The sequence below is a fragment of the Ambystoma mexicanum genome, chromosome 12 (assembly GCF_040938575.1).
Source record: "Ambystoma mexicanum isolate Mex_15411 chromosome 12, UKY_AmexF1_1, whole genome shotgun sequence".
NCBI lineage: Eukaryota > Metazoa > Chordata > Amphibia > Caudata > Ambystomatidae > Ambystoma > Ambystoma mexicanum.
In genome coordinates this window covers 493,852,474-493,880,303 of record NC_090936.1, presented here as the reverse complement: position 1 = coordinate 493,880,303, position 27,830 = coordinate 493,852,474, and the positions used below count along the sequence as shown (strand labels likewise).

At 48.0% G+C, this 27,830-nt stretch overlaps 1 protein-coding gene across 6 annotated transcripts in view; it reads right to left on the bottom strand.

Moving 5' to 3' along the window:
* CNOT4 (CCR4-NOT transcription complex subunit 4) overlaps positions 1–27,830 on the bottom strand; it is a 1,427,191-nt gene that overhangs the window by 930,539 nt on the left and 468,822 nt on the right. For all 6 annotated transcript variants that reach the window (XM_069628774.1, XM_069628777.1, XM_069628772.1 and 3 more), the window contains exons 6-7: positions 23,218–23,343; positions 17,798–17,922 (exon numbers count right to left, since the gene is read on the bottom strand). In XM_069628774.1, the coding sequence (XP_069484875.1) occupies positions 17,798–17,922; positions 23,218–23,343 (251 nt within the window). The remainder of the gene's footprint in view (positions 1–17,797; positions 17,923–23,217; positions 23,344–27,830) is intronic.

The following is a 27,830-nucleotide window of genomic DNA, read 5'->3' as shown; positions in this document are numbered from 1 at the left end:
TGGGGTTTATTTTTTCTCCTGCCAAGAGTGAGACTCTTTTACCCTCATCTTGGGCATGATTTGAGTGTGTTTCTTTGAATCTAGATGTGTTTAATAAGCTATGGGGTCTTTTACTCCATAGGCCTTCATGTGTTTTTGTGATGTGTTACACAGCACCCTCAGTGCAGTAACACGGGGTGTCAATAGTGACCCCTCCAGTATAGACTCCATACCCTGGGACTGACTACTGTCTCCCAGGGCATGTAAAGTCACCATTGACTTTACTAGTCTTAAATTCTGAACAGAACCAGTACCAACCATCATATTGTGGACGTACTGGCTGGGACAATTCAATTGCCCCGGGGTCTGTTAGTCGAGGGGGCACGTCTCCGTCCCCCCTGATCGAGTTTTGGCTGGTGGCAGTGGATACTACTTTTTATATTCAACCGCAAATATTTTCCTATGGGATTTCCCATTGTGTTAGGCTACTATCTTTATTTAATTATTTACGGTAGCCTCGAACATACCGCCGGTTTATTTAATAATATTAATTCTCCGGTTGGTATTTTTTGCGAAAACTTGATTCTAAAATGGCATTTGTGTTCTCTTCTTTGACTCCAACCCAAGTCGAGCCCTTTGTTCCACTTTTTGGCGGGCTTCTCCACAGAGATTTCCCATTGTTTTAGGCTACTATCTTTATTTAATTATTTACGGTAGCCTCGAACATACCGCCGGTTTATTTAGTAATATTAATTCTCCGGTTGGTATTTTTTGCGAAAACTTGATTCTAAAATGGCATTTGTGTTCTCTTCTTTGACTCCAACCCAAGTCGAGCCCTTTGTTCCACTTTTTGGCGGGCTTCTCCACAGAAGCCCTCCAAAGTGGTGCCACTCTGTCTGGGGTACTTAGGAGGTGTGGAGGGGAATTTAGGCACCCTGGACTGAGTTGCCTAGGCAGCTCAAGTCGCACTCCGTCCTGATTGGCCCAAGTGGTGAGCCGGTCGGCTCACCACTTAGCATGTTTGAGTGACAGCTAGGCTGAGTGAATGGGGGTTTTCTGAATAAAAGCAGGGCTTTGGGGATTGGAACTTCAGAAGTCGCCACAGGACCCAAGAATCCGACGAGGGAGAAGCTGAGCCGACCTGCCACGACGCCACCACCGGTGGAGCCCTGCTGGACCGTCTCACCACTTTTCCCAACGACAGAGGAGATCTCCCGCCGGAGAGTCTTCTTCCTTTGACTGGTGGGGATAACCAGTTTCACCGTCTTTTTCGCCTTCCCGACGTACCTCATGGCCACCTTGCCTGTGCCAAGCACCCCGGCAACCGGGATACCACGTTTTACCACAACTGCGAACAAAAGTACCACCTTTAACCGGAAAACTCTGCGGCTGGTTTCTTCCCTGGTAGGGCAACAACCTTCATCTTTCGTCCAAGTCGAGATCTTCTCTTCCCCTGGACGACGACGCGACTTGCACCCACTGCCAAGAACAACTGCCACCGCTGGAGGATCCTTCCCACTTAAGGTACCGTGTCCCACCAGGCTTCCCTTGCTACCAACTGTACGGGGTAGATTTAGCCCCCGGCTTTCGAACCTGGGTTAGCCTGGGACACCCTGGCTAAAGTTTCCTAAGCCGCTCTAAACTCTTTTTGAACTCTCTGCAAGACTTTCTAAGCCTAGTGTAACTGATGTTGGGCGCATTTGTGCTCTGCTCTCTCTAAGAGTGGGCCCAGCCTTTGGACTTTGGCTCACCAGTGACTTTTGCTCTCCTGCCTTGCTAACAGTGTTCCTAAATCTTAGAATGGTGTACCTTTCCATATTCTGTCTTTTTCCCCCTCCCTTTCTCACAAACTTATTGGAGTGCCATCTAGTTGAGCACTCCTCTGTATGAAAATAAGTGGTGTTTACTGAGACTTATCTGATAAGGAAAAAGGAGTGTATATATTACAATAGTAACTGTTTAGTATATTTTACAACAAGAGTGCTGGAGTGTTTCAAACAGTGTGTTTTTAAATAAATAATTATATACTTTGATACCAAAGGTCTGGTCAGTGTTTGCTTGTATTGGTGTGTCTGAGTGCCTATTGTGTATACTTTGCATACTGCCTAACTCTTCTTGAGACAAGTCTGACTGTTCAGCCACAGCTACCAGGTAAATCTGGGTGGTACAGACTGCTACCAAGTGGGTTTACTGCTAACACCTGTAGTCCTAAATCTTTTGCAGTGTTCCCTAAGGGAACTGCACAGGTTTCTGCCTAACACCCCATCACCGGAAGAGTTGATCCACTTGATCCTGGCGTAGTTCCCACTCGTGGCACGAGCGCAGCTCCCTGCTGAGTGAGTCGGCGATGGTGTTTTTTATCCCTGCTAGATGAAAGGGTACCAGGAACATCCCCTGGGCAACGGCCCAGTGCCACAAGTCCTGTGCTTCTTTGGACAGGGCTGGGGGGATCTGGCTCCACCCTGCTTCCTGAAGAATATCGTGGTGGTGTTGTCGGTGAAGATCCTCACCACTTTGCCCTTGAGGGATGGGAGGAAAGACTTGAGAGCCCAGAACACCGCCCGGAGCTCCAGTATGTTGATGTGGAGCGGCCTCTCCTCTGGGAGCCATAGGCCTCTCGCGTGAACATCCCCGGTGTGCGCGCCCCATTCTTCCAGGGAGGCATCCGTCATCACCGTCACCTGATATGCTGGGGTCTGAAAGTCTGTGCTCGCCGCGAGATGCACGCGGGTGCCCCACCATCAAACAGTTTGAAGGAATACTTCGTTGAGCGAGATCTTGTCCTCGAAGCTGCCCGTCACTTGCATCCAATGGGCGTTGAGAAACTCCTGCAAAGGATGCATCCGAAGCCTGCACAGGCGCACCAGATGCAGGAGGACATCGCAAGAAGGGATTTGATGGACCTCACTCTGGCCATGTCCGTGGCCAGCAGACGCTGCAACTTGCCCAGGATGGCCTTCGTTCTTTCCTCCGACGAGGCCAATCGCGCCACTGTATCGGGCTTGGCTCCCAGAAACAGTGAGACCTGCGACAGGGCCAGGTGGGATTTGGGGAAGTTTTAGAATCCCAGGTCTGTGAGCAGCTGGACGGTCTTCGCCGTGTTTTCGACAGCGAGCTCCCTCGTTGTTGCCAAGATGCAAGATCCCCTGCAAGCGCAGCCGCGCCGCCACCGGTGCTAGGCACTTGGTGAACACCCTGGGAGCCGACTTCAGTCCGAACGGGAGGGCTTTGAACTGGTAGTGCCGCCCTTGGACCGCGAACCTGAGGAACTTTCGGTGCCTTTTTAGAATGGGGATATGAAAGTATGCATCCTCCAAATACGACGACGATAGGCAGTCGCCTTCCTCCAGCTGTCCCAGCACGTGCTGGAGGATGACCATCCGGAACTTCTATGCCTTGATGTACTTGTTCATTGACGCAGGTCCAGGATGGGGCGCCATCCGCCCGTCTTCTTTCTGACAAGGAAGTATCTTGAGTAAACTCCGGAGCCCAGAAGCCTCTTTGGGACGAGCTCAATGGCACCTTTTTTGAGCATCGCCTTTACTTCCAACAGTAGTTGAGGGACGTGGTTTTCCTTCCTGACCACGGGTGGAATGCGGGGACACTTCTTTAGGAATAAGAGTGTGTGCCCCTGGGCCAGGGCATCGAGCACCCAACGGTCGGGGGAGATGGATTTCCACACGCTGACGAACCGCGTCAGCCGGCCTCCCACCGGGATGTTTAGGTGGGGGCCTAACACCACGGCCGGTTCAGTTGGCACCTTGGCAACGACGGCGAGGTCCTACGGACTTGCCTCGTCCCCTGTAGGCTCCTTGCCGCCTTGGCACCTTGGCATCGCCGCCGAGATGACTCGTCGTCCCATGGCATCCGGTTTCTTTCCCTCGCCCTCCGGCGGGGAAGTCTAGGTTGAGCTGATGCCCCACGCTTTCTTCTTGGCCGTTGCTGAAACGACCGAATCCGGGGTCGGTTGCGCTATAAGGCACACAGGGGCGGCGGCGGGAACCCGTACTTCTCATACCGGTCCCTCTTAGCAGGTGTCGTGGATGGGTTCTTGAGGAGGGCAAGTCCCTCGTCCCAGACGTCATCCAACAACGGCACCGCAAAGACCGTTTTCCTTTTGACCTCACGCCGTTGGTTCCTTCTCTTCGGGGCAGAGCTGAAAAAGCTGGGATGCCCTGTTGATCATGGCATGAAATAAGCCAATTTCGTCGGGAGGAGACGCCCGAGCAATCGGCGACGGGAGATCAGTCCCGTCGTCACCACCGTAGTCATCCGTCCCCGTCGTGGCCATATCCATCCCTGTGTCCTCCCTTGGGGTCAGGGAACGAGACAAAGGCTGAGAGGGCCGTGAGGGCTGAAAAGGTGGGGTTGGATGGATCCTTCTCTTGTTAGGAGGGCTTCCTGACGGACTCGGCTCTGTCGGGTCATCCGTCGGAGCAAGGGCAACCTGGTCCCTAGCTCCGTGCATAAGGCCTGGATTGCTGTCAAAATGGCTGCTGAGTTGTCTTGTGGCCCGGGCTGCGACGGACGCGACTGTTGCTCCTCCTCCACCGGAGCCTCATCGACGTCACCCTCGCTCTCGTCGTCCCCCTCGTCGGGATCGCTCCCGTGGGGACGGGCCTCCTCTGACTTCGACCAGTTCCTCCTCGAAGTAGTGTCCGTTAAGGCCACCGCCCCCTCTTTTTCCACCGGGATCTTCACTGGGGTCTTCTCGATGGGCTTAAAAGAGGCTTCCCTCTGCAGGGGCAGGGAAACTCTGGGCCCCGAGTTCGCCTCAACTGGGGGAGCCTCCACAGGCTTCCCCAGGGCTGTAGCGATACCCTCAATAGAGGCCTTGGCTGGGTGAATCAAGGCCTGCACCACCTTGGCCGCGCTTGAGGCCTTCACCTTAGGGGGAGGGTCACCACCTTGTACCCCTTCAGCCGGTTCCTTCGAGATCAACCGGGGCCTCTCCAGAAGCTTAGCCGGGTTCTCGGACTTTCTCTTCCCCAAGCCAGAGCGTTGGCTCGTGGTTGATGGCGTCGGTGAAGGTGCGCCCTGCCTGGCAGCCGAGGAGCCCGACCGTTCAGCGATCCCAGTGCCTGCGGACTCGCAGTGCTTTGCCTTCTGTTGGGCCCCCGTCGCCAGGGCGCCCTCACAGGACTTCGAAGACCACTCGGACTACTTCTTCTCACCTGCTGGGCTCTTGCTTTCAAACCAGTTGGCGAGACGGGTCCGACGGTCCCTCATGGTTCGTTCTGACATGTTCATGAAAAAAAACGCACAGTCCTTCTCCACGTGCAATTTGTCTTCATGAAGGTAGTAGAGGCACTTTGAGTGCTCGTCCTCCTTGAACAGGTTCTGTAGCTTGCATCCAGGCTAGTTCCTGAACAGCTTGCCCGGTGTCGAGCTTCCTTTCTCCTGGGCCATGTCAACGAGGTAGGCCTCAGAAAACTTCTGGAATGCTCCAAGAAGCGTAGCTCGACGAAAACTTCACCCTTGAGGGGCATAGAAGATTCCAAAACGCGTCCCCGCTGATCGGAAGTAGAAGCGGTGGAGCTTGAGGCTCTATTTAATCGAAAAATGAGATAAAAATCTCTTTGAAAAAGCGCGAAACGCAGAAAAAGCTTGAGAGCTATAGCACGAGGACTCCCAACACTTGAACGTGTGGTAAAAATCTCAGGATGGCTGCCAGAGGCGGGGCTTAGGGAGAGGGCAGTCATTGGCTGGGGGCAGTATGACCTAGAGGCCAGTGATTGGTTACTACTAAGACAGACAGATCAGAAACGAAACTGATACTGATTTTTTCTTTACCGAGGATTCCCAGCCTGACAGGGAATATTCATGAGCATTTGAATCCATGCCAGACCCCATGCTGGAGAAATATTCTCTCTCCTCCTCTTCTGAGGGGGTCAGTCCGGCTTGTCGAAAACGAATAATTTCTCTCCGACATGCATCCCACTTGGCCAGGAAATCTGATTCGGTCAGGCATGGGATTCTCTGAGGGGAGAAATCACTTGAGGTCGGAGGAGACCTGCGACGTTGTTTCATTGCCTTCTAGGATAAAGACGAAGAGTGATGCAATAGACACCTCGATCAAGATCTTTTCTTAGAACTCTTCCGTCGAGGAGACTCAATTTATCTGATTTTCTTGGTTAAAAAAATTTGAAGGTGGCTTAGAAGGGATCCTACCTACCACCTTCAGTGGAGGGCCAAAGGGATACCCAATATCCCTCTTCTCTCTACTCCTGTGACTTTTTATTCACAGACAATCTCCTAGTTATGGCTGGTGGCAGTGGACGTGTTCTACTAACTATTGTATAAGTTGTATATCGCAGGCTATGTCCATAGCCTCGGTAGTAGACAATAGGGGCACCCAAGTACCAACGCCCTTCTTTTGCCATTTCTAGTATGGTTGTTCTTTGTCAGCCCTTCTGCCATTCTGGGAGGGGGAGGTCAGTGTGTGTTTTGCCTTTTGCAGGAACCCTTGGGTATCCCCACCTAGAGGGTCTCGAAGTGGGGGAGGGATCTGTCAGAGTGCCTGTGTTAGGGAGAATTTTCAGAAATGTGCCAATTCCATTTTGTGATGCTGGAAAGGCATCGGTGGGACAGCCTCCGTATCCTTGTCCTTTACTGCTTTTTATTGTGTATTCTGTCGTGTTTTCCGCGCAGGAGTTCATGTGGGACTCCTGGCGGTGCAGCTCTCTTTTGGTTTGGTGAACAGACCCATGGGATACCCTTATGGCACCCATGGGTAGGGGTACAACCATGTGCCCCTAGTTTATGTTTTTGGGCACCTGTGTGTGAACCACAGAGCAGGGTATGGGCTTGTGGCAGCTCCGTGCTGAAATGACTGGTGCCCTGAGCATCCTCCATTTTGGGATGCCCAGGCCCTGTCATTGGAATCGGTAGATTCCCGATGGAGACAAAATGGCCCCTATGGCCTCTTGCCTTCCATCACCTGTTACCTTGATCTTCCCGAAGTCCCGGGAAGCCCTGCCTCTGTCCCTTCCCCCTGACTGGCTGCTGGGTGGAAGTTCCGTATATGGTAGTGTGGGGAAGTGCCGACCAGACTGGCTGGAGCCTTCTCAACGACCGTATGTTGTGGGTACGCCTGTGGGTGGGACCTGGGTGAATAGAGTGTGACGAATATGCATTCTATGTTGTGGCCATCTAGTATCTGGTGTTTGACACAATGGTTGAGACAGCCCTGCCCGAAACCGGTATGAATGCAGCTTGGAGTGTTGAATGGCTCGGTACTTGTCCCAATACACAAAACTTGTTGCGAGTGTCTGGAGAGAAGTGAATGGCCTGAATACCTCATGTGCCTGATTGGCTGGCTGCCTGTATGAATGCCCGTAGTCGTGATTGGATGCTTGAGTATGACCCAGTGGAACGAATGGGAGATCAACAGTATATCTGGGAACCTCTCACTGCTAGGAATCGTGTTCGGAAGCTGAAGTCAACTACGAGTAACTGGAGTAACTGAAGCTTAACCTTGAGCCCTGCTGGACGAGAAGAATCTGTCGCTCTCCTCTGCAATCTGAAAGCTGTTGTGCCTCAAGAACTGACCCAGAGAGGACCTGGTAAGGCGCCCTCTTCCCAAGCTACGAGGGACCATCGTGCACAGCTGGTCTTTGCCTACGCTCCCTGGTAGATAGACGTTCGACAGGCTGCCGACCCGATACGAGGATTGCTGCGGAAATCCAAGGAGAATGTTGTCCACCTCTTTCCCCGATGGCCGTCTGGAGCCGCTGTGCTCCCGTTGCCTAAGAACATCCATGATCCAAGGACGCTCTCATCCGCATCCCCACCGCTGGATCCTGCATGAGATGGCCCAACTGTTAACATGCAGAGGAGCATCCACCTGTGGGTTTCCCGCCACCCAAAGACCACAGAGACGCTGACAACTCGACGCCCTTCCTGGGCCACAGTTCTTCAACTCTTTGCGGTCCAGAACTATTGACATCAAGGTGCCCCGCACGCCTCTTCCTTGCAGGAAGTTTACGCTTCCCTGTCAATGAGCACCACTAGGAACGACGCGGTCACTTCACTGTCGTAGCTCGACCTGTTCTCGGTCTGACGTTCGACGACCCGTGACTCCTGCCTTAAAGGGAGAGCACTCAAGAAGGGTTGTAGATTTCCCCGACGAGGAATGCTGCGCCAAGGTACTTTGGGGTTGCAGAACTATTGTAAAGTCTGGGGTGATTAATATATGGACTGGGCTTGTATCTTTTTCGTACAGGTTGCCCAGGTTGGGGGGATCTCCACACAGAACTGTTTAACGGTAGTTACCAGTATTCTGCCAATTGCTCAACCATCTTGCTTTCCTTTCTCTCTCTACTGCTGGTTTCCTCTTTATTTTCATCTGTGTGCCATTCTGACCGTATGCACTTTAATGAGATCTAATAACGTTAGTGGTACCACTTTAGAATTGTACATATTTACCATTGTTGATTTACGGAGTACAAAGTGAGTTATCGTGATCGTGTATATGACTGAATATTAATTATATAAAGACTGTTTTAACCGATACAGTGTGTGGACATTCCTTCATGGGTGCTCGGGGACTACACTGTACTTAAGAACCAGCTTGCATCACCTCCCGAGAAGCTAGGCCTTCATTGCTCGACCACATCTACCAATACTAGAGAATCTTGGCAGGGGTCTCCGTCTCTCCTCTACCATATAGAGAGCGGAAGTACAGACCCCCCCCCTCTGGTCTTAACACCTTCTACCTTAGAGACCCCACCCGCCCCCCCAAGCTATTTTTGCAGGATGTTAGGCAGGATTGTATGCAGTACCCTGTGGGAGATTGCACCAGCCTTATCCTCTTGGCAATAGTTAACCCAACCTTTGGTATAAGCATGTACTTCAAAAGTTGGTAGAGTGACTGAGCAGCCAGGCATCTCAAGAGGGGTCGCTATAGGGTTGCAAAACAGTTACAGTGACATGTATCCCAATAAACACTTAGACTGAAAAAATGGTTTCATCAAGAAACCTTATTAATTTGTCAGTTCAAGCATTCTTTAAAGGGGGCAAATATATGTAACACATAAATATACTTCAAAATACAGTTTCTTTAAATCAGTAGATACACATTTGAGATGGCACACATACAATTCCTACACCCTGAGGGTACTTAAATAGCTAGGACATTATGGACATTAATACAGCACTGGCACATTTAGAGCAATACTGAGTTTGGCGTGAAATAAAAAGGTTTTGGGAATACAACAATGGTTAAACATTCTAAAACAGGCAAGTACTTTTTGAACCCTCCAATGCAAAGTAAATTAACCATTTCCTGGGGGAAAGTTAAAGCACAAGGTCAGAGGATAGAAGAGTCTCTCGGAGAGCCAGGACAGCCAATGTTAATTGGCCAAAAGTCTAGGTGATCTGAAGCACTCCTTGCAGGTAGGTAAAAAGTATTTAACAATGTTTTGTAGAACATGAAATTACTGTAGGGCCACAAGAAGGGAGGCTTGTGAGAGGCAAAGCTGCAAGCAACTCTGCAAAAGTAATCAGACAAGTCTCAACTGAGAGCTAGCAAGGCTACACAACAAGAGGTAAGCAACCCCTTAGTTTTACAGTACCTCTGGTTTGAAGATAGTGGTTCCAGCTGGCTTCGGTTCTTGTGCAGGTCTGCCGATCCTGTTCCTAGGCCTCCGTTGTCAGGACAAGAGGGAGGATGTCTGGGGACTCCTGTACTACGAATTGAAGGTCGGCGGCAGCAATGGGCAAATTTCAGATCAGCGGCACTACGCAGTTTCAACTTCTTGCAGCTCTCGCAAATAGCACCACCGCGGTTCTCCATACCTTAATGGACTTTCCTCGCATCTGGAGTCCAGCACTCTGAGGTGGCTCAGGCTTGGTCAGTCCTGCTTCATGTGAGTCCAGAGGATCTTCCCGGAGCTCGGGTCCAACTTAAAGACACACCATTGTGGTGTTCCTCTCCCTAGCAATCGGTTCCGGCAGCAGCAATGGAAGCAGTGTAAACTTTGTCAGGCAGATTTTGACAGACAACCATTGACCAGAACCCTACTTTTGAAACAGGATAAGAAAACAGCAGCCCGAATGCATTATACGGCACACTACAGTTATCACGTTGTTTCTCTCTAAATAGATAAGATGCGCATCCACGCTGATGAATGCGTTTTATTCAAACAGAATGCATGCAGCAGTCATTAAAATGTGACTTATCAGAAGTTGGTATCATAGTGACACTAATTTATCTTCCCTTCTCCCAATAATTAGATGTTAGCCTAAACAATTCCGCATAACAATGAGTTTTAGCATTGCTTAGAGATACACGAATGCTCCCTTGCATGACCACTTGCTGGCCTTTTGCAATTAGCATATTAATGTATTATGAACACTGAACTAAAATGGGAAATATTAAAACCAAAGTGATTACAGTGATTATTTGAGAACCCCAAGTCAACCATTTATGGCATAACTATAGACATTCAGAACAAACTGACTTGCAATGGAGAATTCTGCAAACATGTAATACTTGTTTTTCCTCTGTTCTTTTCACCTCTCCTCTCTGCCAACAGTGATGTTGTCAATTGTTGGACTGATCGTCATATTACTCCAGTGTTTTCATGAATATATGGACAGTTTATTAGCAAAAACAATGAGTTCCATTGCCTAAGTTTGCCCTGATGAAGAACCAAAGGGTCAAAACACGTGTTGGCAATTTGAAATTTTGGAAATGTTGGCAATTTTGACCTTGAGTGATTATAACACACACAATGTTATTTGCAGCCCTTAATTTTCATTGTGGCTTTTCTTTCTGTGCTCGATCTTTACAGTCCTAACAAATTGGCTTATTTCACTATTTTCTTTAAAATCACTAACATTTTGAACAAAATTCAATAAAACAATCTCCATAGCACAACATTGCGTCCAAATTGCAAAACTCATAACATTAGAACTAAGATGGACTAATACATAACAATATGGACATCCATAACATTTAGAATAACATTTTTCAACTTTATAAAAGATCCATGACACAACCAAAGAGACAAAACAGAAAATGCACAACTAACAGTCCCACACCACTAAAAAAAAAACATCCCCCACTCAAGGGATAGACCATCAAACACTGGAACCTGTATATTCAACCATATAGGTCATTAAAAAGGTCCCCAGAGCCGAGAATAACGCCCCTCCCTTCCTTGTCCAAATAGCATGACTATCATAGTTCGACAAGACTTGCATGTCCAATAGCCACTCCTCCACACCAGGTTTCTTTCTAGATTTCCAAACTCGCAAGATCTGTTTAATCGCCAAAACAAACTATTAATCCAATCTGGACTATCCCAAGCCCTGTCTCCTCTCTCCCTGTTGGATAACAATATGGTCGAAAAGAAAGTGCGAGGAAGTTTCTCTTCCAGTACAAGGTCTAACCTGTCCAATGAATCGGACCAAAAATCGATACTCTCGAGCACATCCATAACATATGCATCAAAGAACCCCTGCTACATCCACAGCCCCAACATGAATCAGAGTCCAAATGTCACAACCTACCCATTTTAAAGAGTGTCCAATATAATCTGTAGAGGATCCTTTGTCTAATAAATCGCAGCTGTAAATCCATCTTTGCCTGCATCCCCACAAGAAGTAATGAGGCCCATTCCTGAATAAGGATATCCACACCAAGGTCATTCATCCAGGCCTGGCGAAGTTTATCCTAAGCCCTCAAATCCATTTCTTCCATCGGCATTAATCTCATAGGTGGAAACCACACACGAGGTAGAACGGAGAAGTTCATACAATGAAGGTCTCTCATTCATGACCCCGTCCAACATCCCTATCCTTTCAGTGAAGAGTGCATTCAAGGCATCATAACAACCTTTCTCTCTAGCTCCAATCCCAAAAGACGCTCTCAATTGGTCAAAGGGGATCAGGCGACCATTTAGCCACACATCACGAATCGTAAGTATGCCTCAACTGATCCAACTCGTGCAGCACAAGGGCCTATAGGCTAACTGCAAACACGCATTATGCCACAAAGATGCATCATAATGCATCCAAGCATTCCCACCATCGATTGCCATAAAACTCATCAACACCTCCCTAGTAACGCATATTGTAGGCAGCTTCTTCACTGAAGACTGTACTTTTAACATAGAATATATATCTATAAGGGCATAAGGTGAAAATTGGGTACTCTCAATAATATGCCAATTGGGAAAATATTCATTAGTATCAGAAGTACGAGGTCGATTTCTTCTAGAGAAAACCTGTGCAATAATTCATCAAGATCGGATATCCAAATCCCCCATCCTTCACAGGACAAGTTAAAATAAATTTAGGCATTTTAGGCCTTTTACCTTCCCCCCCCCAAAGAGAATCTTGGAATGCTTTGTCAACAGGAGCAATTACTTATTTTGTGAATTATTTTGGGGATGGACTGTATGATGTAGAGAATCTTTGACAAAAGTACCATTTTAATGGCATTAATTTTGGCCCATATCCCCATCTTCAACTGGCCCCACTTTAATATGTCCCTTTTAATTATTATCTCCAATACTCGTGATACATTGAAAGCAGTCATTCTTTTCAAATCACAGACCAAGTAAACACCCAAATACTTCATTGCCCCTATCTCCCAGTGGCAGTTCCAAGAACCCTATACAGCATATGGGATACTAACATCCAGAGGAAAGGCCACTGTTCCCCCCCACCCCCCAATTTATCCTGTGGCCTGACAGATGACCCACCTCTTCAAACATCTGCTTAAGTTTTACACAACCCTCTGCCGGATTAGACAAGATAATAGTCCTATCATCAGCGTAGCACAGAACTTTCATCTCATCATCTCCAAATCGAAGGCCATGTAGGCTCTGTTCCCGTTTCAAGTATAAAATGAGTTCCAATGCCAGATTAAACAGGTAAGGAGACAATGGACAACCCGGCCTGGTCCCCCTAGACAAGAATGAGGACATAACCTCATTCACCCATACCTTCGCACTAATATCGAAATTCAATGCTCTTCTAGTCTGAATGTGTCTCCAAATCCAATTCTCGTGAAAAGTGTGATAAAGCAAAGAGCAATTGACCCTGTCAAAGGCCTTTTCCACATCCATAAAAAGCAACAAGGTATCCTGAGTTTTTGTCTTCAGTAGACCCATAATGTCAAATCAATGTCCTAATATGATCGTAACAATATCTACCTCTCATAAATCCAACCTGTGAACTACTAATCAGCTTGCCAATGCACACATCCAGTCTATTAGTCAACATTCTAGTAAAAATTTTGAGGTCCATATTTAGAAGTGAAACCGGCCTATAATTCTCACATTTCCTACCATCCTTCCCTGGCTTCGGAAGAACGACTACACAAGCCTCTTTCATGGTGGGACAAACTACCCCGTTCCTCAAAGCCATTATACAGATTGCACAGGAACGGTACCAGCACACCATTCAGCGTCTGATAAAACTCTACCGGAAGACAGTCTATCCCTGGTGACTTACTCCTATTGAGTTGACCAATTGTCACCAACAATTCCTCCTCCGTAATAGGGCTATCTACCATCACAGACTGATCCTCATTCAAATTTGGCATGATAATCTTATCAAAAAAGAAGTCCATATCAACCTGAGTCAGGAATTGATCCTCCCAATATAAATGATCATAAAATGTCCTATAACTCTTGCATACCTCCCCCTTTTTGATATGCTCAGAATTATCACCTACCAGTTTCTGGACAAAAGGAGGTATCTGTTAGACCCTGCAACCTATTTGCCAGCAGTTTTCCATTTTTATCACCTTGCTCCCAGAACTTTTGCTTCATAAAGAACATACCCTTTTCATATTGGACATCCATATTTTGATTGAGTTCTTTAAGCCTTCCTACCACTATCCTATCCTCAACACTCTTAGAAACTGCAAACATTTTCTGTGCATCTTCTAATTCTCTTTCCAATTTCTGAAGCGCAGTCAAGCCCTTTTTCCTAACCCGTGATGCAATATTCATCAGCTCCCCCGCACAGTCGCCTTCTAACCTTCCCAAACCATTACATTACAAGCCGAGCCAAAATATCAAAGTAATTCTTCGTGAAACTCTCCAAAGAGTCAGCCACCCCCTGTTCTTGTAAAATATAAGTTTTAAGTCACCACTTAGAAAAACCCGACCTCTCCTGTCCTAGATTCATATGCAACATCAGAGAGGGGTCCGAAATACTTCTTTCCTGAACATTCACATCCTGCAACTTGCCAGCTAACCGATCAGAAATAAAAAAATAATCAATCCGTGTGAGTCATGCACCGGCGAGTAAAAGGAGAATTCCCTCTCCTCCGGATGAGCAAATCTCCAAGCATCAATTAAATCCAGGCTATCCATAAACTCTTTACAAAATATAAAAAAATGCACTGTTCTTAAGGAATCCTTTCCGTTACATTTTCACACGGTCCACCTAATTTAAGAGGAATGTAGAGCGCGGAGGAGGAGAATAGTCTAACGTATCAGCAATGGAAGTACAGCCAGCTCTGAGAGGATTTCCAGAAAAGATTGTCTTGGGGTCGTTTGGTCCCACCTACCCAAGGGTAGAAGTTGTCTTTCCCAGGGCTTCTCTAGTCGAGGCGAATTCTGAGCTTCAGCACTGCAGCAGGGCTTCCCCAGGTAACCCAACGGTCCAGGAGTTGCACTTGACTTTTATGCAAGTTTCTCCCATTCATTTGCAGCCTCGCTGTTCATCACACCGCAGGGTTGCTGTTCTGCAAGGACAGCCAGCCAATCTCCTTTGGGTGCATTCCTGTAACCAAGGGGATTAAGCACAGGGAGGTTCGGGCACCTCCCTCATTTCCTGACCCTGCCAGACATACTGGTGCCACAGGCGGGCTTCACTTTTGAATCCAGGCGAAGACAATACGAACAAAGGGACCAAACCTGGTTTGGCGCGCAGAGTAAGTCTCAAGAACATCCAACAAGAAATGGCGAAAAAAGAAGACCAAGGCCATTTTGACAAAATGGGCACCCATGGGTGCTTTGCTGCAGCTGCAATTGTAGCCCGCGAAAGAAACACACAATGGTAAGAAAATGTATACCACTGCCACCAGCCATTAAATCGTAGAAAGGGCAACATCAAAATGTTACATGAGAAACTAGACAAAGGGGATACCAAGTAACCCCTCGAGCACCCTATTGTAAGATTGTGTAACTTTCTAGACCCAGCACAAACTAAGTAAGTAAAGTCAATCTCACTTCACTGCTCTTGGAAACAGTTTTACCAAGAGAAGGTATTTAAACCTTTGGGAAATCTAAGAGACTTCCCTGTGCCACTGCCCTGAAGGTTTTGTGTGTCACAATGTACAGATAATGCCTAGAAACAGAGTCCGAATCACAGAAAAATACATGAGTGGGGAAAAAGGTCTCACTTCTCCAGGTTAGAAAATAAAAGTCCTACAGCCTACCAAAAAGAGCTGGGATCTCTAAGGCAAAAGGGAATTAGCATATTTCTGTGTATTCTCCCTAACACTAGGTGAAGGGCATGAGTGAATCCAATAGTTGTCCCCGATTGGACAACTACTGGCAGTTTGAATGGTACAGATACCAACCATTGGTGGGCTTGGATTTGCTGCCAGGCTGGATTTTGAATAGGTAATATTACAGCCATTTCGTCATATCAGTGTTGGAGCCAAGAAGCCATCACTGACGAACAGCTGTCTGAAGAGCTAAAGAATATTACTGGGGTGGGAGGGGGGGGGTCCATAAAAACTATGTCGAGAAAGTTGCCAAAAGAGAAAATCTTTCCAAACAGCCAGTATGGCCAGAGATAGTAACATTGGAAGCAGCTGTGGCGATTATTAGTTTACCGAATGGGTCCAACTTCCTCCCTTGTCTGGCGGAACGGTGCAGTACAAATAAGTATTAGCTGACCTGTTCTTAGCCGCCACTAAGAACACGGAGACCAGGCATGGCTGGGTAGGCTGACACTAATTATTCAGTGCTCTGTACTTTGACAAATCTATCCTTTGTGGGTAACATTCAAGGGATTCTTCATGGCTACTAGCCTATCTTTGCAAATGTAGTCATAAATTGAACTAGACACTACTGTTTCGCAACTTCTTACTGCTGATGAAGGGGACTCTTCTCTGTTTTGTAGGCTGGAGGTCTAACATTTTTGCTCCCTTTGTCATAGTGGTATGGAAAGCATTGATCTAATCTGAATGTAAATTCCTTGCTGGAAGTGCCACAGACTATCAGTTGGTACCAAGCCATCGAAACGGTCAGTGGACTAAGAGCGGAGGCCGTATCTGGATGCATTTTATCATGAGAATCAGAGTACGAAGAATCATCAATAGGTTGGGCCGTGGGTGGTTGTTACTCTACTGGCAGCAGCCTTAGATGTTGGCTTGGCAGAGCCTAGGGCTGTGACAACCCTCGAGTTGCAGGGTCCGATCTTGGAGGAATAGTTGGAAATCTTGTTGAAAGTTCAGACAACAAAGTTAGCAAGGTGCTTACATTTATCAAGGACAGAAAAAGTGCTGTGGTCCTTGGTGCGGGCTGTGAAGGCCAGGTTATTCTAATTGTTACGGTGTGGTATTTGAGAGTAGTGGAGAAGGAAAAGTTTGTGATCTATGGAACATGCATAACTCCTCTTACTCAAAAAAAACCTTCCAGGGTTTCGTTCGGATCACAGTGAGGAGAGGAAGCCACTGCAATGGACAAACTAGCCTTGTGCTCCCCTTGGGAGAGTACACAAGTGTAGAATCTCCCAAACCCCACAATAGGAAGTTAGCTATCTGTAGCTTTCAAAACATGTGTAAGTTGCAGCTGTAGTCTGACTTTTTTTGAAGTAAACAAACAAAAGGGAGAACTTTGGACAGAACATTCAACTCTGCATGTCCGGTAAAGAATCATAATATGACCACTAAAGTTGGAGATAACAGAGGCACTGCCAATTGGCTTGAGGGTAAACTAACACCAAGTGTGTGTTTCTTTGAAACTGCTTCAGCACCAAGGATTCCCAGCAAGACTACAGGGAGTATTCAACAGCATATGAATCTATGAACTATCCAATGCTGGAGAAAGGACGTTTTGTAACATCTTGGCTTTGACAGATTGATGCAGCTGTAGCAATTCTAAGGGGCTGTCAGATTCCAACCAACACCTACAGTGTTGGTTGGCCTCTTTAAGGTCACTCTGAATATACCTCCCAACCATTACTCTATACAGCCTTAAACTGTATCCCATCCCAACCCTTTGGCCTAAGCAAAGCACTCATTTTCCCTCTCCCCAATGCACCTTGGTGTATGCGATAACTGCGCCTCCCGTAATGCCGATGATGAAAAGCTCCACTCCCATTACGACGCAGCACAAGGATCAGATAGATCACTTTGGTCCACATCCCCTGACCTGCATCCCACAACCCACTGCCCCCCCCCCCCCCCATTTACCTTTGCAGCGGCACACCTGTGTGCACAGCCAACTGCCCTGTATCCCTACAGCGTCAGTCCCTCCCACTTCTGTGGGTCAGAGCTGACACTGCAGGGTCTTTTTTTTACTTTTTTGTCCCCCGCTTACCATAATGGTAAGCAGGGGACAGCCCTGAAACCACAGACTCCCATTAACATGACCAAGGAGAGCGGGGGACACCCCTGCAACGCTTGGTCGCAGTAATGAGTATGGATAGGCAAAAAGTCGCAGCAACTGTACAGTCACAGTGATATGGGCAACATTTTTGTATAATTCCCCTTGGTGTTGTGTAATGAAGAGGTTGTGATCAATTACAAAACAAAACCAACTTCAGCTGGCAAAGCCTTTGATCATGGCGAATTCAATTTGTTGGGTGGAGTAGGCACAGCAGGATTACTCTATCGTACCTCTGTAGTGCAGTTACTTTGTTCTTGTTCTTGTCGACTGTACCCGTGGATGGCTGAAGAAAGTTGGGGTTTAGTTTGTACAATTCTTGCAGTAGCTTCTGCTCATATTCTTGATGTTTGCCCGCCTGTGGAGAAAAATATACAACCATGTGGATCCTCTCTAGATGTAATAAACACCTAAATGCTCATTGGAAGGGTTAGTAAAACATAGCAAAAGGTATCGTAGAAGAGGAGAAAAATATACAACCATGTGGATCCTCTCTAGATGTAATAAACACCTAAATGCTCATTGGAAGGGTTAGTAAAACATAGCAAAAGGTATCGTAGGAGACATGTGCTGAATTCCTGTTAATTGAAATGGCAGGTGATTCCATATCTGGAATGGAGTAATTATACGGCTTCGTACATTAAAATAGGACCGTTACAAAGGTTGCAATAGTATTCATATACATAAATCTGCTGCTTAAGAGCATGCAACTGCATTTTATGCTGCAATTGAGAACTTCAAATAATTGCTTATTAAAAAGGAAATACAGGCTCTGAATTAAAGGGATTTGTTTTTCGATTCCATCAGAGGAAAACATGTAATATATGCATTTCAAAGAGAACCGCAAATAGTGCAATCGCTACAGCAGGTAGAACTCATTTCCTCAAACAAAGTGTGGAGGAAAGACCAATGAATGGAACCAAACCTTAATTAGCTAACAGCATGCATTTAATTATTTGAGTTTTTTTGAAGTACCAACTTGTGGAGTTAGCCCTTTAAAATGTCTCTTGGGGGAGTTGGTGGGGGGAGGAGTTGAACGTTGTGCAGAAAACAAAGGTGTGACAAATATACAAGGAACAGTAAGCATGCAATTAGGTCTCATGCCCAAGTAGTCTGAATCACAGATTAAAGCTTACAGTTCAGTCACATAGTGTTAATGGTTTTGATAAGTGAACATTGGTTTCAGAAATCCTGATGTGGGGGGGGGGGGGGGCGCTGTTGCGTGGCTTAGAAAATGGCCGCTGCCTGAGAGGCTCCTGGAACGGCTTTTATATCCTGACAAATATCCTCCATACTGGTGTCCCAGCTCGACCCTAGGAGCTCATATTCGAAATTATGAACACTTTGGGGCTACATTAAGCCCAAACTTGGCAACGTCGGCGCACAGGGAGGAGCAGCACAGCCCTCGGTGGGCCACAGCCCTGTGGATGCACTTGGAGCAAAGTGGGGGAGGGGTGCCCGTGTGGAGTTGCAGCCAAGCTGGTCAAGCAGACCCGAACAACATTGGCGCCCGTGCTGTGCTGCAGTGATAGATGAAGGCGAAGAAGTGCATACCCTGGCAAGAGTGAGACTGGGGAATATCCTACGTATGCGACCCTGCTGTCTGAAACCCCTCACCCCTCCACCTCTCCACCTCTCCACCCCAGCTGATGTGATACTGAGCGAGCGGCTCCTGTCACCACGCCGGAAGAGCGTCTGGAGGGGCTCCATCTGAACTCCTTATCCAAGCCCTGGTTGGGGATACTAGCCCGCTGCCCGATCCTCCCCAGCAGCGTGGAAAGGTGGTCGGGCTTTAAGGACACAGTGCCCGAATCGGGGTAACGCACTCCAGCTGCAGATACCTGCGACACACAGAAGCAGTGGCGAAGTGGATTTCGGCCTCCGATTCCCCCCGCCCCTCTTGAAGTGCGAACCGGGAGAGCGCTAAGTGGCTGGAGGAATCGAGGACAGGGACTGCCGGAACACACATACACTGTCTTTCCACTGCCCTCCCTGGCTGGAGACGCCACTGATTGCTGCGGCTGGGCCTGGCGGAGGGGGGGGCCCGCAGCCTGCTCCCCCGGCCTTCACGAGGGGTGAAACCCGCTGCGGCCGCCCACAAGACCTGCAGTCGGGGGCTGCCCGGGACTCTACAGTTGCTGCTATCGGCCACTCGCAGCGGAGTGAGTGGCGAACCCGACATATATATCACAGCGAGCTGATCCCGGGCCCCGGACACTGGCATTAGAGCTCCCACTCCTGGCCTAGCAATTGCATTGGGAGAGCTGTTTTGGGGTTGGGGTGGTGCCCCGCATCTCGACAAACTGAGCAGCTCGGTGCATGGATCGAAACTGGGCAAGTATCCTGACCTGCAAAGCCCTGGGGAGTTTTTGCCCCAAGGACACTGCTTGGATTCTTGTCGGTGGCGACTGCCCAGGGGCAGACAGCACTCTGACATAGGGGCCAGCGGTGGAGGGGGAATACCTACGGGGTTAACAATGGACTCTGCCATCACATTCTAGAGCGCAAACACCAGCCCCTCGTGCTATGGGGGACACTTATCCCCCTCCACGACTTGGAACCTGGACATTCTACTCGGGTCAGGCCCCGCGCTCAGGTGAGATGGCCCGTCATGCTTGCAGATAGAGCACCCATTGGAGGGGATTAACCCATGGTAAACTAGTAAGCAACCCTAAGGCACGGCCCCTGGGACATATACGGTTAGAGATCCTTGTAAGCGCAGAATCAAGAAGCTGCTTCGGCAACATCACAGGGAAGGGCAATATGCAGGTACTACTGACCCTGGAAAGTGAGCGGGCCTGCGCGGCACAGAGGGGGGGCGGGAGGGGGGCTCAAGGTGACAGGGAACATGAAACGCAGCCTGGTCTGATAGGCTCTGGGCGCATCTGACTTCTCCTGGGGGCTGAGTCTCCACTCCTCCTGGTGGGCCCTTATTCGTGGGGTTGCAAAGCTGGGGCCCAGGTGTGAACGCACATACCAATGACACCGAAAAGGCGCTCGACTCTGTCGAGTAGCCCTTCCTTTTTGAAGTACTCCGGCGTTCCGGCCTAGGACTGAAATACATCAAATGGGTTAAACTATTATATTTGGCTCCAAGAGCGGCAATATACACAAACGGCTCCATCTCCACAAATATATAACCCACGTGAGGCACGAGACAGGGAGGCCCCTTTTCCCCCGTCTTATTTGCTCTCGAAATGGAACACCTAGCGTGCCATATTCAAGAGTTATACGCGCAACGAGGGATCTTTGCACGCACGCCCCGCTCCATTATTTCCTTGAACGCTGACGATGTTCTCCTTTACGTTAAACACCCACACCAAAACCTACCCCCTTTAATGCAATAAGTGACCAGGTTCGGGGACCTATCGGGGCTCAGGATAAATTGGGAGAAATCCAAGGTCCTCCAACTAACTCCTGCAGTACAAAGAGTTGATGTGGGAATGACTTCCGCTGGTGCCCGGAGGGTTTACGCTACCTAGGTATTATGGTGTCTATTGATCGGGATAAGGTATATAAAGACAATTATGTCAGAACGTTTGAGGCGTGGATAAGGCTCCATATCTCACAGGCCACTAGAATCACACTGGCAAAAATGGTATTACTTCCTAAACTCCTGTACATATATAATAATGTCCCTATGCGGCCCCCTGATGGGTACTGGACCCACATTAGGAAATTGATAACAAAACTGGTATGGGCGGGCAAGCAACCCAGGACCGCATGTGACACCCTCGCGCGACCATATGCAATGGGTGGCCTGGAGTATCCCGACATGTATCTCTATTACCTAGCTGCCCAAGTGCAATACATATCTGGATGGAACTTTCCCAACTCAGAGTCCCTGCACGCCCTGCTAGCTAAGGCCATCAATTACCCAAATGCTCTAATGGTTATGTTGTGGGGTGAGAGACACTGTCCCGAAGGGCGAGATCCAACCAGTGGAGATAATGTGTAGAGCCTGGGAAAGTATAAACCAAACACTGCAAACCACCTCCTACTTTGTACCGGAACTGCCGGTGTTGAATGGGGTAGGACTCCCACTCACACACGAGAGGTCTTTCAGAGAGCGGTTTTGAGAGCTGGGAATACAAACCCTGGGGGATCTGGTGCAGGAGGGTCGGTTTGTGCAATGGGATGAACCAAGCGCCAGGGGTGAGACTGATGCAGTTACACTACTACATTATTACAGACTGCGGAGTATACTCAGGGCCAAAGGGCCTGACTTTCCACAAGCACCGCCCCTCCAACCGGCTCAGTGCTACAAAGTTCGTCCCACATCCACTGGAAAACTGGTCTCCAACATCTATAAACTTGTGAGGAGCGGGAGAGTGATACAGAAGCAAACGTACAGGACTGCATGGGAGGCATCTGAGGAAAACACAGTGAAAAACAATAGAAGGCAATCTGCTTTCAAACCTGATACATCTCTCTGAACTGCTGACAGGCTGCTTCACTATAAATAAATAAATCCATCAGGTCTACTACACTCCGCTCACTCAGCCGGTTCTTCCCTGGCAGGCCTTCTACATCCAAATGTGGTACAGACCAAGCAGACTTATGTGAGCTGTAGCTGCCCCAATATTAGAACCTTCTGGGGAAATAGAGGAGGCCAAGTCTGAGATGTTTCTGCCGGCACGAACATACGCACCAGAACGGTGGCTTTTAACACTGATTGAAGGGAGTACCCGCACTGAAAAAAAGCTACTGGCATGGCCTCAATGATATCAAGTTACCTAGTGGCCAGATCATGGGGGAAGGCAAACTCCCCACACTTTTATTAAGTGGTTGGACTGCATGGTCCTAGGCGAGCGAAGGGGAGATATGTTTGCCTCAACACTCCCAAGTACAAGCCGACCGTTTGATTATTGGCCTCCATTCAGACAGTATCAAATGGATGGGGCACAAGTAGTGCAATCCCCCGAATCATCTCCTAAGTAGCTAAGGTGGAAGAGGGCTATGTGAACAACTGCCCCTTATGTGGACGCTACGAAAGTTTGTAGTGGTAGCATATTTGTGAACTGGACAGTGAAAGCCAACTATGATTGTAAAGTTGTGAGTCAATTGCTGGGGCGGGGAGGTAGGTGGGTGGGGGGGCGTGTTGGGAATTGCATACCCAGTACTTGATTACTATAAAAAGAAGAAAGAAAGTTTTTTTTTAAAAAAAAATTGTGATGCTTGCAGGTCATTCATATTACAACAGAACAAGTCAGACACCATTTTGCAGGGCCAAAGTAAAGACTATGGAAGGAAGTGCTAGTCACAGCCTTTAAGTGTGTTGGAGTCTGTGTACACAGGCATATCTAAACTACATCTCCTATTTATGGAGGGAGATTTTCAAATTCCTATTGAACCTCATGAGAGTAGAATTCAGTTGCCAACTTTGTAGGAGGTTGTTCCAGAATTTCACACCTAATACTCCCTGCATGTGTCTTTTTAACCTAGATGCGGTTAGGTTGTTACCCAGTCATCTTGCGGTATTGTAGATACATATTTTATAGAGTATAAGAGCAATGTTACGAGGAATTGTAAAGTAATACAGTTGGTTTGGAGAGTTATTCCCTTTGCAACAGTAATTCAGTGCAGGTGTTTTAGAACAGCAACCACTCTTCTCAGAATGTTACAACAATGTGGGTGGTGGGAAATGCTCTACCTGCATTTCTTCTTTTGTGAAGCTGGCTGCCTCGTCGCCCAGTTCGTGAAGGTACATGCAGTCAGGCTTTGGGCACTGCATATTCTTTAAGAAATAGCTGCAGTATTTTGTTGTACCTAGTGATGCCTGCAGGAGGAAGAAAGGGCAGAAGAACATTAACTGGACAACATCTAGAAGAAAGTATCCAACAAGCTTAAGCAATAAAAGAACAGTGGCATAGAATTTGCATATTAACCCTCCATGAAAACAAATATTTCATTCTTTTATTTTTGTTGCTTACTATCATTGTTTATAAAAAAATAAAAAATAAAAATATATATATATATATATATATACATACATACATATATATACATACATACATACATACACACCACATTTTGCAAACAAGCAAAACAAACAAAATCACATATTTCCCACCTCCCTTCATACTTTGTACTTTCAGTCCCTCCTCCAAACCCATCTTTTTTGTTCAGTTTCCCACCATCCCTTTCCCCCCCCTCCTAAGTCCTGTCCCAACCTCTCCAATCTCCCCCCCCAACCTCCAACTCAGACAGTGTCCCAATGTCCAGAAGAAAATAATATGAGAGTGATTGTTAGGGAGAATTCTCAGAAATGTGCTAATTCCCTTCTACCTTAGAGACCCCCCAGCTCTTTTGCTGGACCTCAGGACTTTATCTCATGTAATTTTATGTGTTTTATTCTTTTTCTTTTGACTATGGAGTCCGACAAACTCCATAGGCATCAGCTTTACATTGTGACACAGCACCTTCAGTGCAGTGGCACAGGGAAATCTATTATATTTCCCACAGGTTTAAATACCTGCTCTTGGTGAAACTACTATTTCCAAGAGCAGTGAAGTGAAAGGGAATAGTTTCTTACCTGTAACTCCATTTCTCCAGCATTGGTATCTTTCATGGATTCACATGCTTAGAATATTCCCCTTCAACAGACTGGGAACCCTCGGTAAGCTTATAAAGCCTTTTCCCGTAGGAAAACATTCGACACTTTTGAGTCCCATCTACGTTGTTTTGGGCCACATACGCCCCACTAGGACGTAGTGGTATAAATACCCCACCCCCGCGGCTCCCTTCAGATTTCGACCCCTCCAAAGTGGAACGGGGTGAAACAAAAACTACAAGATGATTGCATTTTGGGGAGGCCGGAGGGCGCATGTGAATCCATGAAAGGTACCAATGCTGGAGAAATGGAGTTACAGGTAAGAAACCATTCCCTTCTCCAGCATTGGATCTTTCATGGATTCACATGCTTAGAATAGAATGCACAGCAGTGAACTTGAAACAATGGAAGAGGTGTAAATGCAATCCAGCGCCCACCCCATCCTGCAAAAGGCAATTCATGATCACAAGATTCGAAATTAACACGCCACAGTACTGCACCGAGTAATATTCATTTAAGCCAAAAAAGCATACATAAAAACACGCGTTTACATATATATACACATATTATATATACACACACGCACACACAAATACATATCCAAACCAGCATAGACCCTTCTCAAAGAGAAAGGGCTTACCTTACTGAAAAAGATGCCGCAAGACTGCTTGGCCTATTTGTATCTCGCCCGCATGCAGTCGTTCAAGGCAGTAGTGGCGGGTGAATGTATGGGGCACTGACCATGCTGCCGCCCTGCAAACGTCTGTCAGTGGAACCCCCGCCCACAACGCCGTCGAAGTCGCCCTGGTCGAGTGAGCTCTCGGACGTTCTTGTAGCGGTTTTCCCGCTTTTGAGTGACAGAAGGCAATCGTCGACGAGACCCATCGGGCCAGTCCTTGTTTTGAAATTGCCTTCCCCTTTGCCGAAGGCCCATATGCAACAAAGAGTTGCTGCGTAGATCGAAGTTGTTGAGTTCGATGAAGGTAAAATTTTAGAGCTCTCTTGACACAAGGTATGCAAGACCTTTTCCGCAGTTGATGAGGGAGTCGCGAAGAAGGTGGGCAGGACAAAGGATGAATGTTTAGGATAAGTCGTAGGAACTTTCGGGATGAAACGAGGACTCGTTGACAAGATAACTGTCTTAGAAAAATCTGAGATATGGAGGGTCTATGACCAATGCCTGCAACTCTGAGATCCATCTAGCCGATGTTATGGCTATTAGAAAAGCCACTTTCCAAAACTTCATCGACAACGTGGCCATTGGCTCAAAAGGTGGTTTCATTAACCCTGCAAGTACCATGTTAAGGCTCCACTTCGGTGGAAAACGCTTAACCGGGGGAAACGTCCGGAATAAACCTCTCATGAAGTGTTTCACTAACCTGTCGCTAAACCAGGGCGTTGATTTCCTCCCTCTTGTGAACCTAGAGATGGCCGCCAGGTGAACCTTTAGTGATGAAAAAGACAAACCACGCTTCGCCAAATGTAGTAGATCCGGGAGAAGCTGTTCCGGAGTAACCCTCAGAGGTTCCACTCCTGCCTGTCCTTGGCACCACATACAGAATCTCCTCCACTTATACCTGTAGGACTTGTGTGTGGACGGGGCCCGCGCAGCCTGTAATATCTTCCGACAGTCTGAGGGAATGTTCAAGGCACCAAATTCTGAAAAGTCAGGAGCCAAGCTATGGGGTCGAGACTGCTCGGGTTGTGATGCCACACCGTTCCTTCGTCCCGGGACAAGAGGTTGGGAACGTTATCGGGTGATCCGCTGAAAGATCAAGCAGGTTGGAAAACCATGGTTGCCTCAGCCAACACGGCGCTATCAGGATGACTCAGCACCTGTACCTGCATATCCACTGCAGAGTTCTCCGTATCAGAGGGAACGCCTTGTGTCTGCAGAGTGCCCATGTGCGCTCCCCAGCCAGTTAGGGACGCGTCCGTCACCACAGTGAACCGGAACTCCGGCTCCTATAGGGGTACTCCTTTGGAAATATTCTGAACTCTCTTCCACCACCGAAGAGTTGATAGGAGCTCGTCGTCGTCGTCGGTGGTGGTGGTGGTGGTGGTGGTGGTGGTGGTGAGCCTGTCTGACTAGAGGCCCTGAGCCTGCGTCCAACTATCTGCCAAAAACTGTTGCACTGGCCTCATGAAAAGGCGCGTTAATGAGGATTTTTCAAAGTTTATCGCAAACCCCAATCGTTGCAAGAGGCTCATGGTGTCCTGTAGACTACTGTGCATCGACGCTGGGGAAGACCCCCTCACCAACCAGTCGTCAAGATACGGGTATACATGGTGGCCTTGCCTTCTCAGCCAGGCTGCCACCGGAGCTAGGCATTTCGTGAACGTTCTGGGGGAAGATTTCAGTCCAAAGGGAAGAACTGAACTGGTAGGGAGTCCCCCCCCCCTACCACAAACCTTAGGTACTTCTTGTGTCGCCGACACATCGGTATGTGGAAGTACACGTCCTGCAGGTCCAGAGACGCCAGAAAATCCCCTTCTTGAACTGACCCGATAACCCTCCTGGAGCGCGAGCATCTTGAACTTTATGTTTTTCAACGACTTGTTTAGCTCGCACAGGTCTAGGATGGGAAGCCACTTTCCATTTGGCTTTTTCACCACAAAGTATCGGGAATAACCCCCTTGACCACTTTATGATGACAGGACCAGTTCTATAGCCCCTTTTTGTAGCATAAGTGTTACTTCCTGCAGCAACACGCTCAGATGGGATTGAGCTACACACGCCGGTGGAATATGCGGAGGGTTGCTCTTGAATTGCAGGGAATGTCTATTTTACAGTGTCCAACACCCATTGATCCGTTATTAGCTCCCATTCGTTAATAACATGATACTCTGCCCCCCAGAACGTTCCGATGCCTGTCATTGCTGGTCCTTGCTCTGTTTATCCCTCGTCGACGAGTAACCTGCGCTCTTCTTGGGGGCCTGGTAGTCCCGGCGACGTTTAGCCGCTTGCGAAGCTCGCCTGTATCCCTGAGAGGAATATGCTGGCCTACACCGAAGGGTCGGTCCCTCGATGCTGAAAATCTGGAATTCCCTGATGCTCCTCTGAAGGGACGAAAAGACCGGAAACTCCGACCACTCTGGAGGGCCCCCAAGGAACGCGCCATGTCCGAGTCCTCCTTCATGCCCTTCAGGGCTTCGTCGACCTTCTCGCGGAAGAGGAGGTCTCCTTCAAAAGGCATATCCAGTACCTTGTACTGCACCTCCGGTCGGAAGTTGGTGCATTTTAGCAATGCCTGTCGTCGGAGGACTACGCCGTTGTTCACCTGCTTAAACCCCGACTCCATAAGGTCTACTGCAACGTTTATGGCATGATTTGAAACCTCCTCACCTTCCGTGACCAGCAACATAGCTGCTTTTCGATGTTCATCCGGAAGGTGTTCGAGTATAGGCGCCAACCGATGCCACATCTCCCTGTCGTATCTAGCAACTATGGCGAGAGAATTGGCCACCTTCACTGTGGTAGCACCTACCGACAGGACTTTTTTGCAGAAAGCATCCTGCCGTCTAGCATCACTTTCCGGGGGGGGGGTCGTACACTTACGTTGAGCCCTTGCCTTTCTTGCCGCCGCCGAAACCACATAGTCAGGTGTTGGTTGTGACGAAAGGCACTTGGGAGTAGAGTCCGGGGCTTTGAATTTTTTATCTAGGCGACCCTTCATCGCTGGCTCTGAGAAAGGGTGACGCATGGTTTGAAG